The sequence below is a fragment of the Platichthys flesus genome, chromosome 8, assembly GCF_949316205.1.
Source record: "Platichthys flesus chromosome 8, fPlaFle2.1, whole genome shotgun sequence".
Taxonomy (NCBI): domain Eukaryota; kingdom Metazoa; phylum Chordata; class Actinopteri; order Pleuronectiformes; family Pleuronectidae; genus Platichthys; species Platichthys flesus.
The window spans coordinates 14,037,244-14,054,546 of NC_084952.1; the positions used below are offsets into that span (position 1 = coordinate 14,037,244).

Here is a 17,303-nt window from a genome sequence, read left to right on the forward strand (position 1 = left end):
CGCTCTTGTCATTACTGTCACATTCAACACTCGTAGGTCTCTATACTTCCATCCAACGATAGGAAATGGTACTACATCTGATGTTTGGTCTATGCAAGATATTGTAGCTTCATTTCTGGATAGTTGGAGGAAGTGGAGATTATTTTATTCATTAAACATTATCTTAGAAATGTAAAGTGTTCTTCAAAACAAGATGTTCTTTTCGTAAATGATGGTCCTTTGAGAGTAAAGTAGATTGAGGAGTAGAGTATGGTTTAGTGTGTACCATGCGATTGACAGCTCGTACTTTGCAAAGCATGTTGTTTTTCATGTTTTAGTCATGTTCCTTTTACAGGGCAACAGCTTGTCTGTCATGTAACAAAGTTCTGAACTAGTGTTAAAATGATTACTCATACTGTTAGAATACCTGCTCAATAATTATTATTTTCTTTAAAACCAACAAACATTTACTGGTTTATTTTTTGTGAGAATTTTTTGTTCTATTATTACTGTAGTTTCTATTATTACAATGTCACCTTTGACTTAAGGAGTTTTACATTTTCAAGATTTGTCAAATGTAAAGAACTTGGTATGCCAGAATTAAGACAACATTATTTCATACTGAGAAGCTTTTTATTCAGTAAACAAGACAAGTGCAAAAAACATAAATATGCATAAGCACAAACGGGTACAAGAGGTAAAAAGCAAGACCATAGTCAGTTATAATACAAAAGGATTCATATGCTACATTTGATTTCAAGTCGCAACGCTATCTTGTCTCTGTAAACTTCAGATTTCTTGCTCCGCTGTCTGCGTTTCATTACAACCCCTTCAGTCAAAGATAAAGCAACTTCAAAACAGCTAAGAACAATTTGTTTATAAAACTCAGCATCTTAGTAACTTTTGTCTTCTTCACTGAACCTTTGGGCTCCACACAAATGTCTTTCCCAACAGGAAACTCTCACAAATCCTTGAAAGTTAAACTCCTAAATTCATCTTCGACAGACTCTGCCAAAATCATTAGAGGAGATTTGTCTCACTAACACCCTGAGAGTGGTTGTATCCACACAAACAGCATCATTTAGAAATCATCACAAGAGGAGAGAGTCAGCAGCCATTTTTCTGTTACACAACAGAACAATGAGGTCATGCTCACACAGTGAGCCTGTTTCACATACATAGTGGCTCAGTCACACTCTTACCACATGCTTCACAATATAAGCGCCTCAGTGCTACATCTGAATTACACACTTGGAACAAAAACAACAAAACAAAGTGTATTCTCCCTGATGAGGATACAACTGTGCAAACGGTTAGACTCAAGCAGAGCTGTAAACAGCCATGCATCCTGAGTACACTGAAACATATTTCTTTGTGTGATGTCATCAGTGACGTGAATCAACTCTAATGCATGGAGGAAGACTCACTATGAGGTGATGCGTGCTTGAGTTAGCAAGGCAGTTATGTAAGTTATGTTGGCCCTGCTCAAACATCACATGATTATATTATAAAGCCTGGAGGATATTGTATTTTTCCCTGTGGACGGTACCAATATCCATTTGAAAAACAAAGACCAATTAAAACATTTATCTTAAAGATCCCTTAAATTTGGTTATCAAAGTATTTTGACCTGCTTTACAGAGGAAACATAAACCTGGAACATAAAGTTTCTCTTTACATATCAGCTGATTTATACTCCAGTAAACTACACTCATGTTATTCATAACCTACATGCTGTGAAGAACTGTATTCATTTAGATATTGGGGCAAAGGGTAACACCATACAGCACTACCTCATTCCCTCTGACTCAGACTAAGATGGTGGGTGTCACCGGGGGATGTGGAGGTGAGGGGGAGCTGCTACTCTCAGATGGACTGTGTCCCAGGAGGAACTCTTTCTCTCGGGGAAGACAAGGCCCACTGATGTGCTGTCTATGGGAGTGGTAGAGCCGCAGGAAAGCCAGGATGGACTGAGCCAGCCACAGAGCCGTCACACCCCACAGAGAAACCTGAGGACACAGGGTCATTCTTAAAAAACACATAATTTTATATCTATATATAACAGGAAACCTCATAAATACATAGTCTTGTTGTGGCAACTACAAAAGTGAATGTGACCTTGACTGTGTTTTTGTGCTGCTGTTCTCACTCTTACCTGAGCCAGATTGAGCTCTGTGTAGAAAGAGGAGGTGTCCACATCCAGATACAGTGGAACAGACTGGGACTCTGCACAGCTAAACACAGGCAAACATGCGAGGATGAGAAAGTTTCCATAGCATAGTTAAATATCAACAGCATATACAGCCGAAAATACATTAAAAAAATACAAATTCAGCCCTATAATATTTCTTAAATACATCTAGGTTTGTGTTAATATATTTACAATAACTTATATTTACAAATTTTGTTAGGCCACAGTGACCTTTAACCACCAAAATCTAGGCAGATCGTCCTTGAGTCCGAGGGAATATTTGTAACAAATTTGAATAAACTCCCTCAAGACATTTTTCAGATATCGCGTTCACGCATATGGGATGGTCGTAAGGACAGACAACCCATAAACATAGCACACTGGCAAAAAGGCATAAGAACCCCATTAAATAGACTTCTTACCTGAATGGTCGTGTGTTGTAATCAGTCACAGTGTCGCACCACGAAGCCAGACCCAGAGACAAGAGGACACTGGCCCCTCCAGACAGGAAGAGCACACACACACTCAGCAGCACAGTCAGGAAGGAGGAAAACAGGGTGCTGAGCAGAAACACAACAGTACAGACATTACACATACTGTGCATACTTTGCAATAAATAACCACTAATGATTATTTCCATCAGGCTTTAACCTGTTGATCAATTTCCTGAATATCTGGCTAATTATTTGGTCTTTAAAATTGTGCAGGAAAGTGACAGATGACCACCACAAAACAGTCCTCAGATGACTTAGAATTTTGACTATGAAATACAAATAAACACTGATTTAGCGCACAATAATATTTGAGTCCAAGGTACCTGGTTTTATCTGACAATTGATGTTATTTTCCTTTAAATAGACTCCAAAGATTTATTTGATTATCAAAATAGTTGCCACTACATTTTCTGTCAATCATACATTTACCCACTATAATATAATATGGCAACCTTAAGTTTTAAATACATTAATTGTTTGTGTGGTTATTCCAGCAAAATGTCCTCAACTTTTCTGGCCTCTTTTTTATTTCATGAATACTTCTATTACATGTCTCTATAAATACAAGCACTTTGTTACTTATATTGAAAGTTATTATTATTATTATAATGTTTAAGACAACTTAGAGGATATATGCACACATCTTAATAATGTAATTCTGCATGTATGCAGATGTCATTCATTACGGTAAAGTTAGCACTTTATACCTCTATACTACCATCACCATTACATTGAACTAACAGGAACTGTCCTGAGGTTTCAGGAGTCAGAGGGTTAATTAGATAAACCTAGGGGGGGTGACGATGACACACAAGATCGAATAAAGCTTTGATCCACACATTTGTGACATGTTCTCCTCTTAGCTTGATTTTTGTACTTGTTATTTACTATAACTATAAAAAGTCACCAGAGAAAACATGTTATGTTATATTGTAAGATGGGCATTATTTCCTTATAAACCATGGGGACTATGCAGTAATTGAATATGGAGGTAATGATATTAGTGTATTAAAACCCAGTTCTTTGGTTGTGTGTGTGCTCAGTTGTGTGTGTGCTCTTATGTTGTGCATTGGACTCACTCGTCGTGTCGTCCATGCAGGTAGAAGAGACACCTCCAGCCCTGCGCTGCCCCGTACAGCACCGAGAAGATACCGACGAACGTGGCGAACTGGCAGGTGGCGAGTGGCCCCCACTGCTGCACCAGCAGCTGGGAGACGTCCCCCGGCTGCTCCGGCGCCTCGGCCCGGCTCTCGGTCCTCCAGTAGCCGGTGGTGAAGAGGGCGCAGCGGCCTTTGAAAGCGGAGCCGTTGAGAGCCATGGGCACGACCACCAGCAGCCCCGCCGCGATGGACAGGGCGTGGACCGCACAGTGGGCCAGCAGCAGCCGCCGGTCCAGCTCCATGCTCCCGATCAAAAAAACCCAAATACTGAACCGGGGGGAAATAAACGATTGAACCAGCACAGCCCCGTGTGAGTCCCGTGTGATGGTTCACCGTGCGGGGTATTTACAGACACTAGTGCGGGACCCACCCGATGCTCCGAATTCCAGCACTACGCAGGAGCAGCGGACACCGACAGGCGTATCACTCCGCCACATTCTGTAGGAACAAGGGAGAAAGAAGAACGATCGTCATCGTTACACAACATTAAGATGTAACACAATCAAGTGTCTCATTAGCAGCAGATAGAGAGTAGAGCCACTGTATAACAACATGCTTGTCGTTTTAACTACTCATATTTCCACTTCTTTGTAATTTAGAAAATAGTGTAATACTTCTTACCTACATTTCATGTTAATTTGCAGGATTCAAATTACCAGTCAATATTGGGAAAGTACATATTTTACTAAAGTAAATGTAGTAATACATTGCAAATACTCAAGATTTGTCAAAGTACTAGGATGAAACTGTCTGGATTATTTATAGTATTGGATTATAATTATAAATGTGGACATATTTGAAACTGTAAATGCTGCTGGGTAGTTTGTGAGTTTCTTTCTGGGCAACTTATCGTTATAGTACATCATCATTTATTTATTAATCACACTTTGAATTATAAATTTGAATCTAAGAACTAACCAAAAAATAAGAACCATTTTTCAGACTTTCAGTATCACTCTGACAAACTGACATAATCCAGTGAAGTACAAGCTCCTATTATTGTATTGACGTACGTTACTATTTTAGGTAAACACACTACTGTTATTAAAACGTATTATCCACGTATATTTAATGATGCATTAGGAAAGCCGGGAGTGAACAACAAAATTCAATCATGGGAGACTGAGTGGGGATTTTAGACCAGAGTGATACATCTGTTCACACCAACGATCGTTAGGCCTACGAATTCCTCCATCTGTGACGTATGACGGGGACTTCTCGTCTGTTTTCAGCAGTTGACCTCATTTCTTTAAATCCTCCTGCAGACAGACCTGCAGTCTATGAGACAGACACACTAATCTGTAGGTCTGCTCAGGGATGTCAGCACACAGCATCATCACTCAACACAGGCGAATTATTAGTAGTAGTAGCAGTAGTCGTAGTGGTATTATTATCAGTAGTAGGTACTATCCTCATGAATAAGCTTTAAAAGGAAACTAGCTTTTGCATTAAACTAAACCAAGAATGTTTAACTTTCAAAATTAAGTTGTGTGCTAAACATTTGGAATTTGTTGCTTGTGTAGATGTTGCGTTTTACAAGAGCAGCAGTTTCCCATGTCAACAAATGAGTCCAATACACTGCAGCAAAGACAAAGGCCAGGAGTGTTGAGATCAGCATAATAACAATATCTTTTACATTGGCCACTTTGGATGCTGCAGGTGGTGGTTACTCATGTGGGCTGGAGTTGGGGGTGAAATTCCTCTCTGTTGGTTGGAAAAACATTGGCGTCCATCCACTAACCCCCATCCTACGGACACACCGAAGTGGATAAGTGAAGCTTGTTGTTGCGTGGTCATTTATCCTAAATATGAGAAGAGCCGAAACTCGGTTTGGTTCATTCAAGTATTTATTTAGAAAGCAATGAAAGGTATCAATCAGCAAACAATGGACATCTAACACACTGCCCGGCACTGGCTGTACCGGACAGTCTCGAGTCATATCAGAGCGCATCAAACAGCCGGGGTCTGTATTAGTTTATAACAGTAGGTAGTCCATCCTCTTGGCATTGGAATAAGGAAGTGACCAGGAGCCACTCCCAGTCACGCTCCTCTGATAGTTACTAGGCAAAATGTTCTCTTCATGACCGCCTTGACGCAGCTGACACCATGTGGTGTTTTGCTTTGGAGAAAAAATATTATGTTCCTGTTACATCGGCTGAAATGTTCTGGTTGTACGGAAATTCGAAACAACTGAACCAAAAAAGACACGACAACAATGTGACGCACACACATTGTAATTTCAAGATTAAACACTAGGAAGGAAAAGGTTATTATTAATAATTTGTTTGAAGACATAATATCTGGCTAAACTGTTCATGTCCCCCATCCTATCCTTATTTGTTAAGAGGTCAGTCAGACCCACACTAGCTCAAATTTAAATTCCTAACAACCTCACAGGCACATATCTAAATGTAAGTATCTCAAAATATGTAGAGAAATCTTTGGTCTAAGTGACAGACAAAACTTCTTGTTGGAGAGTTAATCAAACTAATGGAAATCAAACACACCGACCAGAATTATATTTTTTTAACAATAAGGAAATTTCCTACTCATGTAAAGAATAAGTTACTTTTTTATTGCCACGTACATTTACGAATACAAGGCATTTTCTCTGGAGTGTTTGTGCACAAGAAAAAGATACCTGCCGAAACCCGGGATCGAACCAGGGACCTTTAGATCTTCAGTCTAACGCTCTCCCAACTGAGCTATTTCGGCGGTGGAGTCAATTTGTCTTTGATGGAGAATTTATATAAATTTACTAGGTGCCATAGGCAATATGATTATTTTACGTCGTCAACCAGGGACATAAATGATGGCGGAGCTCTGAGAGGTTGCTAGATTAACACCGTGTCATTGTGACTGTGATCTACGGGAGAACGTGGCTCCAGAGGACATCGGAGGTAATTTAGGCCGAAAACATGGTGTCTAGACAATGTTTCAAGTCGGATCTAAATGTCGGGTCTTACGGACACGTGTATGTTGCATTCTATGGTTTTTGATGATGTTGCTTTACGGTTGAAAAAGCGGTCACCATCTACTTCAACTGTATTAGATTGTGCTGCAAAAGTGTGTACCCCGGAATAGTGTTTTGTGGACTCAAACACTTCACCCTCCGTCAGCATAGCGGTGAAGAGATTGTCAATATACATTTTTTTGGGTGAACTATCCTTTTAAATGACACTTTATCGCTTTATTGGTGAGGGGGATCTTTCTGGAAAGGACCAAACCTTATTATAGTCGATACAATCAAGGTCGCCTCAGTGAAATGCCGCTGCAGGGACAGAAAGCATGATGTTCGGAAGTCAAGCATGTATTCTGCAGTTTGCACAACTCAGAGTCGACTCGGCAGGACGTTACCTTCGTGGTGACGTAACTACACTCCCACATCCAGCGCAGGGGCTGCTGGGAAGAAAAAGGTCAGAAATCGCAGGCTGTTGATCGCACCGACCTGCGGCTGCTCCAGAGATGACCTAACCAGCCCCACAAGGAACAACGAGCCTGTTGTTTCAGATGAGAGCGGCACGGCTGGTGTTTCATGACACAGAAGAAGTTGCTTCACGATCTCGTTTCGTTTTCCTGCCGCTCAGCCACCTTCAGTCTGGCTAGCTAACGTTAGCTAGCTAGCTGCTGCATTGTTATTGTTTTCGCTCGTTTGGCGGCCATTGACACACTACTAGAGACAGGGGTCCGGACCGCCTGAGGGATGTGGTTCTGCTCCTCCCGGGAAGATGGATGAGAAATCCAGCGGCAGCCACCAGCGGCTCCTGATCGTCCTGCTCATGTCGTTGCTCTTTGGCGTCATAATGGTCCAGTACGTGTGCCCGAGCAGGTCGGAGTGCCGCATGCTGCACCAGCTGGGGTCCTGGCTGAAAGTCGGCGGGGCAAGTGGTTCCCGGAGCGGAGGTAATGGAGCTCAAGACGGGCCCCAGAAGGATCCGTACATCGCAGAGGACGGCGCCCTGGTGCGCTTTGTCCCGCGATTCAACTTCACCAAAGCTGATTTAAACCGCGGTGTAGACTTCAACATCAAAGGGGATGATGTTATAGTGTTTCTGCACATTCAAAAAACAGGGGGCACCACCTTCGGTCGACACCTGGTGCGGAACATTCAGCTGGAGAGGCCGTGCGAGTGCCACGCAGGCCAGAAGAAGTGTACCTGTTACCGGCCAGGTAAAAAAGAAACCTGGCTCTTCTCCCGCTTCTCCACCGGCTGGAGCTGCGGGCTCCACGCGGACTGGACCGAGCTCACCAAGTGTGTCCCGTCACGCATGGACACGAAAGAGGCTCCACTGAACCTGCTCAGGTTAGTGAAGGCGGGGAAGAGACACACAATCACTGCACATTTCTCACAATAACTGCAGGCGACAGAGCAATGAAACAGTTGCTGGATAGTCTGTCTTACTTTTACACAAATCTATAAACTGTAGCCAGGTTTTATCATGATCTATGCATTTTTACCAATAGAATAAATACTCATGTGTGATTTAGTAGCAAAACTTTTACATTTTTGCAGGACTGCTTTTGGTGTTAGAGTTCTTTTGGTCATATCTGATTAAGGCTGTTTGAATTGGCTTATTGCATATCTAATATCCTCTTGTTCTTTCCAGGAGAAACTATTATTACATAACCATCCTGAGAGACCCGGTATCGCGCTACCTGAGTGAGTGGCGTCACGTGCAGCGAGGTGCCACATGGAAAGCCTCGTTACACGTGTGTGAAGGACGTTCACCCACGTTGTCTGAGCTGCCGAGCTGCTACTCTGGAGATGACTGGTCGGGTTGCTCCCTGCAGGAGTTCATGGACTGCCCCCACAACCTAGCCAACAATCGGCAGACCCGCATGCTGGCTGACCTCAGCCTGGTGGGGTGCTACAACGTCTCTTCCATGAGTGAGGAGGAGCGGTGGGCAGTGCTGCTGGAGAGTGCTAAACGTAACCTACGGGGCATGGCCTTCTTCGGGCTGACCGAGTACCAGCGTAAGACCCAGTACCTCTTCGAGCGCACCTTCAACTTGGAGTTCATCGCACCGTTCACGCAGCTCAACGGCACGCGCGCCTCCGGTGTGGACGTGCCTCCCGAGACGCAGCACAGAATCCGACAGCTCAATCGATGGGATGTGGAGCTGTATGAGTATGGCCGTGACCTTTTCCTACAGCGTTTCCAGGTGGCGAGGCAGCACGAGCGCAGGAAGGCCAGAGAAAGGCGTCAGAGGGAGAGGAGACGGCTACGTGGAAGGCTCGCAAAGCAAGGGAGGCAGCTGAAGCCTACAGGAACACCGCGCCAGCCCGACAGCCACTCTGCAGTTACTGAGGAGCAGCAGAGGGAGGTGCTACTCCCAGAGTGGTGGAATCTGGATGAGAATAGCACCATGGAGGACTACATGGACAATGTGGAACAGTGGTAGCGACAGGAACATGCAGTTGGGTCGTAACACTATATGTGCCAAGTTCTGCCTTGCTGTCTTTTGTTAATTAATATATTTTAGTATACGCCTTCCACTACATGTGTATCACCACAAACTGATTCAACTGACACAAATTTATTTATTGATACTGATTGTATTTCTTTGCATCAACTGACATAACAGATAACGGATGAAATTCTCGACAGAAAGAGAGGCTGCTCTAACTACCTGTAATCCTATACTGTTCACACAAGCCTAGTCGACTCGTTCTTTTTGGCTTTTGAACACATCTGAACTCACATGATGTAGCTTGGAACGAGTGGAAATTCATAATTTCTTTGTCAAAGAAACAACGTGAAACCTGATTCTGTTTTAAAAAAACATCTGCAATTTGTGATTAACAATCTATATGTTTTCCAGATTGTTCTCTTCTATGAACTTTATACATTTTAAAATGTACCTTTTGTTTTTAGGTGTGTCTTACATGACAGAAAATAAGAATGGGATTTTTTTCATAGATACCTCAATGTGTTGTATTAACTGCTAATGTTGTAAAATTACTGAATGTCTCTTGAGTCTTGATTTTTATATAAAATAATCATTTTACATCTACTGAACTATTGGTCTATTCTTACCATATAGATATATCCTGTCATGTGCACACATATACATGAGCCCCTGCCCCTTTTCTTCCTACAAAAAAAGTGCCCCTTTTCTCGGATGCTTTAAAAAAAATAGTTTTAAATATATATATTAATAATTCCTCTTTGCACAGAGTGCAGATAAGTCTTGGTGTCTACCTTCCCTCCCTCCACGTCTCCTGCACAGTGGTGAGCACATAGTCATCACAGACAGGCAGCACCTCTCAGTTTCTGTCTCAGCTTTGCTGTTTTTTCTTCCTTTGTGTAGAGCTGTTCGGTGATGATCAGAGAACTCGCTACCAGTGCTTTGAGTTTACAGATAATACAAATACGAATATGGTTGTCTTTTGTATTGTTTATGTACATGCATGAGCTGATAACTACTGTAAAGAGTGCATACAGGCTAATGTACTATTCATAAGGGGAGGCCCTACAGTTGAATTCAGTCAGATTTCTATATAATGATGTCCCCACAATAACCACCTTGATATGCAAAGTAGATGTTCATTAATTAAAATGCTTTTAATTGCACACATTTGCCAATTGGCAAAGCAGGTGAATAGTATTCCAAAAAATTACTAAAACGTATCAGCTCAGAAACCTCCAGGTTAAGGACCTACATCAAGACAGTATTTATCAGTATCAGTATGGGGCGGCTGTGTCTGAGGGGTAGTGTGGTCGTCCTCCAACCTGAAGGTTTGCAGTTCGATCCCCAGTCTTCTCCATCTGCATGCCGAATTGTCCTTGGGCAAGATGCTGAACCCCCAATGGCCCCCCATAGAATAACAAAGTGCTGCGAATAGATGAACTGTATGAATGTGTGTGTGAATGGGTGAATGTAAAACTCTACTGTAAAGAGCTTTGAATGGTCATCAAGACTAGAAAAGTGCTATATAAATACAAAACCATCTACCATTTATTTCCCCCTGTAGTATTAATATTATTGTAGATAGAAATTTACAGATGCAAACAGAAAGATTGTAAAACAAACAGCATCTTAATGTGTATTTTTGGAAGTTTTCTTTACGTAACAGTGAAAGAAGAGATGGAAGCGAAATAGACCAAAATCTGAAAATTGACCAGTACTCGAAAAAACAATGTTTTTGCCTGTAGTGCCCTGCCTTAAACTGCATGGTTTAGATTTTAAGGCTCCTCATCTAATAACTATTCATTTTACTAATTTGTTGCTAATAGATCTTTATCAATACGTGATCAAATGTGAGAGGAAGTAAATGGTAGGTACACAAAGTAACTCCTTGTCACCATCCGTAAGTGTGTGTTAGTGGTATAAGTCTTATAATAATAATAGCTAGAAAAATTCCTCATAATGAATTTTGAATTTGTGCCTGATGCTTGGTGCCGGTTTGACAGAGAGGGAGAGGCAAGTAGAGTAGAGTAGTCAGCGTGTGTGTGTGTGTGTGTATCAGATGCTTGGTGCGTGTCTTCGATTCCCATGTTTCCATTAAGTAATAAGTCAGTGAGGATGTGAATTGAAGTGAACTGGGTTTGCCCCCTCATGGTTGAATGCACCTCTTGTTAGTTGCTTTGGATAAATCGTCAACTAAATGTAATGTATTGTAATTTTGTACCATCAGCCTACTTTATTTTCAATGCTACAATGTCTCTGCTATGAGTGAGGAAGAGCGATGGGCAGTGCTGCTGCAGAGGGCTAAACGTACCAGCGTAAGACCCAGTACCTGTTCCTTCAACTTGGAGTTCATCGCCCCATTCACGCAGCTCAACAACACGCATGCCTCCATCGTACCTGTTTTACCCATTAGGCAAAATCAGCATTCTCTGAGTTTTAATTGCATTTGATGCATGTGGTGGAGAACAAAAGAGCATAGCACACAATATTAACATTGCTTTAATTGTGTGTCATGTTTTGAACTGTAATTCCAATTGCAAGTTTATACAAATAACTTTATATTTGTAGATTGATGTTAGTGAACATTCCATTGGTGCAACAATTATCGCTGATCACCAAGTGTTTTGTTTTGTAAATGTTGCATATTTGGTTATTTTATTTTTTGACATTCATAGTTTTCAGGAAAGACTTCTATAATTTGTTGGGGTCTTTATTCGTCTTGACATGTATTACAACAATATCAGTGTACAAATACGAGTACAACAATACAAATTGCCAATAAGTGAAAACAACGAAAATGTGAAATACTTAAAAAATATATATTATTTGAACCAAGAAATATGCAGTATGTTAATTATTGTTGGTCTTGTTTGCTTTGATTCGTTTACTTTAGAATACATGTTATGTCCTTTATTAAGTCATAAGGCTTTTTCGTATTTTCTTGATTTTGCTGTTTGCCAAATGTTACCATTTAAATGTGTTTTCTTGGTGTCTGGAATGTTGGTTTGATTTTCAGTTCTCGGTGATGACTTAACCCAACGTGCTTAACCTCAAAGTTGAATGAATGAAAATAAAGAGTACAAAGAATAATTTATTAAATGAAAATGCTTCTGACGGTTCGATTATATAATCCCTACTTTACCTCAGCACATTGTCTGAGTGTTAGTGAGCAGTATAATAATGAGCAGTAAATGAATGAGCAGTGAATTCATTCAGACGGTGACATCCTGTGGAAACACTGTAGTCCCGGATGAAAGTAACAAGTCTACATATCCCAGAGTGCTCCGCGGCTCGTTCACCTCCTCTTAGCTTTTGCATCCGGGTCTGAACTTCCTTTCCCTCCGTGGCCAGATGCGATGAGGACCTAGGTATTTTCAGACCTCTGAAAAATCCGATTCCATCCTCGTCAAGGCACCACCAAACCTCGCCAAAATGACCGAGCAGATGACAGTGAGGGGGACCCTGAAGGGGCACAGCGGATGGGTCACCCAGATCGCCACGACGCCCCAGTATCCCGACATGATTCTGTCGGCGTCCCGAGGTGAGGCGTCCTCCCCGCCGGCTCCGCCAACATGGCTCCCGTAGCACTAGAGCTAGCCGGTTTGCTGAAATAACGTAAGACTACAGACTTTACCGACGTACGTGGCCCATGTCGTGTTTATATAACAAGCCACGAAGTAATGTGTGTTCGTTTTCGGTTTTCATACCCGAAACAATGAGCGCCAACCGGGAAGAAAGGTACCCGCTAGCCGTGCTAGCTAATAGCATCAGGCGTCATCTGCTATTCAGCTGTAGCTACTCACTTCTGTAATGTGCTATAGTTAACATTGGTTCAACCACAGGTGTACCACACAATAGTGTAATTAAAAATATAACAAACCTCACACCTGCGCTTAAAAGTACCAGGACACGTTAAAGTTTAACTTGCAGTGTAATATCAGAAGTATAACTTAAAACGTAACGTGCACAAATGTCTATCTACTAGTACAATTCATTAGTTCAAATAAAAGTATATACACATGTGATTAAAGATACCATAAGATACAAGTGAACCTGGCAACATATGATAGACAACTTAAACTAATATGTTAACATGCACAGGTGTAACCACACATATCACATAAGCAAAGACGAGGAGCATCCATAAATGTGTGGACGTAGAAACAATTCATTTTTAATATAATGTATCTGCTTCCTGTTTGGCCATTTTCCTTGACCATTCACTTGCTCCCTGCTGATTCATACATGTTTAAAATATCTGCTTTAATTTGAGCATATTTGAATTGTGGGATGTATTTCTGTTTTTCAGACAAGACCATCATCATGTGGAAGCTGACCCGTGATGAAACCAACTATGGCATCCCCCAGCGCTCCCTGAAGGGCCACTCTCACTTTGTGAGTGATGTGGTCATCTCCTCAGATGGACAGTTCGCCCTGTCCGGTGCCTGGGACTCGACTCTCCGTCTGTGGGATCTCACCACGTAAGTGCCTGGATCAGACATGTGTTTAGTTACTGGTTGGATGTGTGGGTGGAGTTGGAGGCTCGTAACTTGTAGTGGATGGTTTGTGTTGTACTGAACACCTTTAGGGTCACAGGGAAAAGTCAGGCGGGATAATGGGGCAGTGATGAAACTTTCAATGCCAACTGTATTCCATGATGATAAAGAGGCTGTTTCTGAGCTCTAACCTAGTCCACTTTGTTTGTATTATCCTTTGCTACAGTTGAATAGTTGTTTGCCTTTTTCTTCACTTAGAGTAGGATCTTCACCAGGTCGTCGTAAAACCCATTTCTACACTATCATATCAGATCTGAGACAAACTCCATCCTAATGGATTCCCAGTTACATAATTTGACTGGCAACAACTACATGGGTGCATAGATGGTCTTAATCAATGACTCATCAATAATTGTATTTCTCTTGAAATGTTTCATGTCAATCTTGTCAAAGAATCTTTAAAGGGTACCACCAGATTAACATACCTGTCAAAACTCTAATATAAAACTCTTAACTGAAATTGAGATGATCTGAGAATTCAGACTAATGAGTCCAGATCAGGTTGTTCAAATTAACATATGGTACCTATAGGTTTAACCAGTTATTCTCCCCTGCTATCACTCGGTTACAATCTCGTGGAAATATGGTCACAAGTCATCAGTTTTGTACGGGGCAGTTATAAGCCATAATATCTTAATTGCAATGTGCTGTCAAGATTCATGCAAGTAATACATGATAAATATGCATCCATAAACATAGAAAATGAATATAAGATGTCTTGTCTTCACTCCTGTATTTGTAGCTCCTAGTTTCGTTTTACCAGTATTATTGGGCACAACCATGCTTACTTATTAAAATGTCTAACAGTTGTGAATAGGGATGTTCATATTCATCCATGTACAGGCAAGTGCAAAACTGCGATGTCATGATGCTGTCTTTGAAAAAAACAGTATATACTGGCTTTTTATTATATGACTGACATTCATCCAGTCTAAAAGGAACATTTTTGTCCTGTACAATGGTCAAAGGTGCTCAGTTACAGCTTACTAATGGCATTGACCAATGGTTAATTTGAAATGTTTTCTGTTTCCCCAGCGGCGCCACCACTCGCCAATTTGTTGGACACACCAAGGATGTTCTGAGTGTGGCCTTTTCTGCTGATAACCGCCAGATTGTGTCTGGATCCCGGGACAAGACCATCAAGCTATGGAACACTCTTGGAGTCTGCAAATACACCATCCAGGTGAGTCTTTCTGATGGTGAAAATAAAGTTTAGTGGTTAAGTGCTCAAGTGTGAATGTGAGATCATTGTACCTCTTCATTTTTTCAGGATGAGGGCCACTCTGAGTGGGTGTCCTGTGTGCGCTTCTCCCCCAACAGCAGCAACCCCATCATTGTCTCATGTGGCTGGGACAAGCTGGTTAAGGTAACGTTTAATTTTTTAATTCCCCTAAGCTTTAACTTAGTTTGTGTACCCCTGACCAAGAAGGCTAATGAGACTTGATCCTAAATTTCTGTCGGATGGTTTCTGTTTGTTCTGAACACCGTTGGGGTCACAGGGAAAAGTCGGGAATGATATTCGGGCAGTGATGAAACTTTCAATGCCAATGTATTCTATGATGATAAAGAGGCTGTTTCTGAGCTCTAACGTAGGCCAATTAGGTTTTTTTCTTCACTTCAAGTAGGATCTACACCAGGTCATCATAAAACCCATTTCTAGACTACATCAGGTCTGAGACAAACTCCATCCTAATGTGTTGCCAGTTACATAATTTGTCTGACAAGAACCACATGGGTGATATATGGACTAAATCACCTTTATCAATTCACCTTTAACATTTTTGTACCCCTGACTTACTAATAAAAGGTTAAAGAGACTTGATCTTAAATCTGCCCAACTATTTAAAAAAGCCAGCCTATGTTATCTGATTTCCCTGGTATGAACCCAAATAGTGTCATGGTGTAAATGCTAATTGTATGTCCTTTTCTCTAAGGTGTGGAACCTGGCCAACTGCAAGCTGAAGACCAACCACATTGGCCACACTGGCTTCCTGAACACAGTGACTGTTTCTCCTGATGGCTCCCTGTGTGCATCTGGTGGAAAGGTATGATGTTATCTTTATATAATGGTAGACTTGCAGAACGAAGTATCTCTTTAAATGGTGATGATAAAGTTACTTGAAGTGGTGAGATATCAGTATATATGTAGCAATTCTACCAAAGTGTGTTATCCCCGGTGATTATACCTATTCACATAAAATTCTGATGTAAACTGGTGACATACCTGCAAATATGAGGGGAGACTAGAAACACACTTTGAACGCTCTGAACATATTTAAAAAATATATTTATATATTTTTAGTTTGTGTTGATGCTTTTGATTAGTAATGTTAATTCCTCTAAAGTCTAGCTGTAAGCTCTCCGGTATTATGTAAATATCTTAAATACTAGCTATATATTTTGCTTGGACATTTTATTGAAGGATACTTTTTGTCTCTACTCTACAGGACGGCCAGGCCATGCTCTGGGACCTGAATGAGGGCAAGCACCTGTACACCCTGGACAGTGGTGACATGATCAATGCCCTCTGCTTCAGCCCCAACCGTTACTGGCTGTGTGCTGCCACTGGCCCAAGCATCAAGATCTGGGTAAAAGACTCTATCCTGAATATCTTATGACCAGTATATAAAGAATTGAAGGTTGAATTGCGGTGATGAAACTTCTATGCCAACTGTATTTCTTGATGATAAAGAGGCTGTTTCTGAGCTTTGTCATGGGCCAAATGTTCATTGTGTTTATTCATTGTTGATGTATAAGTGTCTGTGATTGACTCATTGCTGCAGTTCTGTTGTTATTGACGCCTCTGTGGTTTTACTTCTCTTGTAGGATTTGGAGGGCAAGATCATTGTGGATGAGCTGAGACAGGAAGTGATCAGCACAAATAGCAAGGCTGAACCCCCACAGTGTACTTCCCTGGCATGGTCTGCTGATGGACAGGTACAACACCCTGATCTCTAGGACCTTTCAGTATATATACTTGGCAACTCTACCAAAGTGTGTTACCCCCGGGGATTATACCTATTCACATAAAATTCTGATGTAAACTGGTGACATACCTGCAAATATGAGGGGAGACTAGAAACACACTTGTTTGAATGTTCTGAACAAACCAACAGACTTTAAAAAGTAGTAATTGAGTCTTGTGTGTTAATGTCTGTCCCTCTTCTTTTCAGACCCTGTTTGCTGGCTACACTGACAACCTGATCAGAGTGTGGCAGGTCACTATTGGAACCCGATAAGATCTTATGGTTGAATCAGTTTGAATAAAAGACTCGTTTGAAATGAATGTGTGCTTTCTTTGCTTCAATGCTGCATGATATCAATGATTTTCTATCTCATGGTTGGGGGCTTTAACAGAATAAGTGGTTATAAGAGTTTATTAAAAGGTTAGTTAGGTTGAAGGTTTAAACATGACAATAACTCTTGGTAGCTTTTGTCTGAACCAATATTGCTCTGTGTGGAGATTTTACTGTTTTAATTTGTCATATACAAAATGTTTAATTGTTTTGCA

At 41.3% G+C, this 17,303-nt stretch overlaps 3 protein-coding genes and 1 non-coding gene across 4 annotated transcripts; 2 read left to right on the forward strand and 2 right to left on the reverse strand.

The window, feature by feature from the left end:
* Positions 1-605: 605 nt before the first annotated feature.
* zgc:153018 (Transmembrane protein 179-like) lies at positions 606-4,245 on the reverse strand. The gene is made up of 4 exons (XM_062393146.1): positions 3,744-4,245; positions 2,593-2,730; positions 2,135-2,213; positions 606-1,988 (listed from the first exon to the last, which is right to left on the reverse strand). Exons 1-4 carry the CDS (start codon positions 4,064-4,066, stop codon positions 1,788-1,790), a joined length of 741 nt encoding a protein of 246 aa, XP_062249130.1. The 5' UTR covers positions 4,067-4,245; the 3' UTR covers positions 606-1,787.
* Positions 4,246-6,466: 2,221 nt separating this feature from the next.
* On the reverse strand, positions 6,467-6,539 carry trnaf-gaa (transfer RNA phenylalanine (anticodon GAA)). Its single transcript has one exon. It is a non-coding gene; the product is annotated as a tRNA-Phe (tRNA).
* A 641-nt stretch (positions 6,540-7,180) lies between these two features.
* On the forward strand, positions 7,181-9,835 carry hs6st2 (heparan sulfate 6-O-sulfotransferase 2). Its single transcript, XM_062394279.1, has 2 exons — positions 7,181-8,127; positions 8,432-9,835. Exons 1-2 carry the CDS (start codon positions 7,553-7,555, stop codon positions 9,225-9,227), a joined length of 1,371 nt encoding a protein of 456 aa, XP_062250263.1. The 5' UTR covers positions 7,181-7,552; the 3' UTR covers positions 9,228-9,835.
* A 2,724-nt stretch (positions 9,836-12,559) lies between these two features.
* Positions 12,560-17,078, forward strand: rack1 (receptor for activated C kinase 1). Its single transcript, XM_062393730.1, has 8 exons — positions 12,560-12,777; positions 13,546-13,717; positions 14,828-14,975; positions 15,063-15,158; positions 15,727-15,837; positions 16,240-16,380; positions 16,619-16,729; positions 16,966-17,078. The coding sequence occupies exons 1-8, from the start codon at positions 12,669-12,671 to the stop codon at positions 17,029-17,031; spliced, it is 954 nt and encodes a 317-aa protein (XP_062249714.1). The 5' UTR covers positions 12,560-12,668; the 3' UTR covers positions 17,032-17,078.
* Positions 17,079-17,303: the final 225 nt, after the last annotated feature.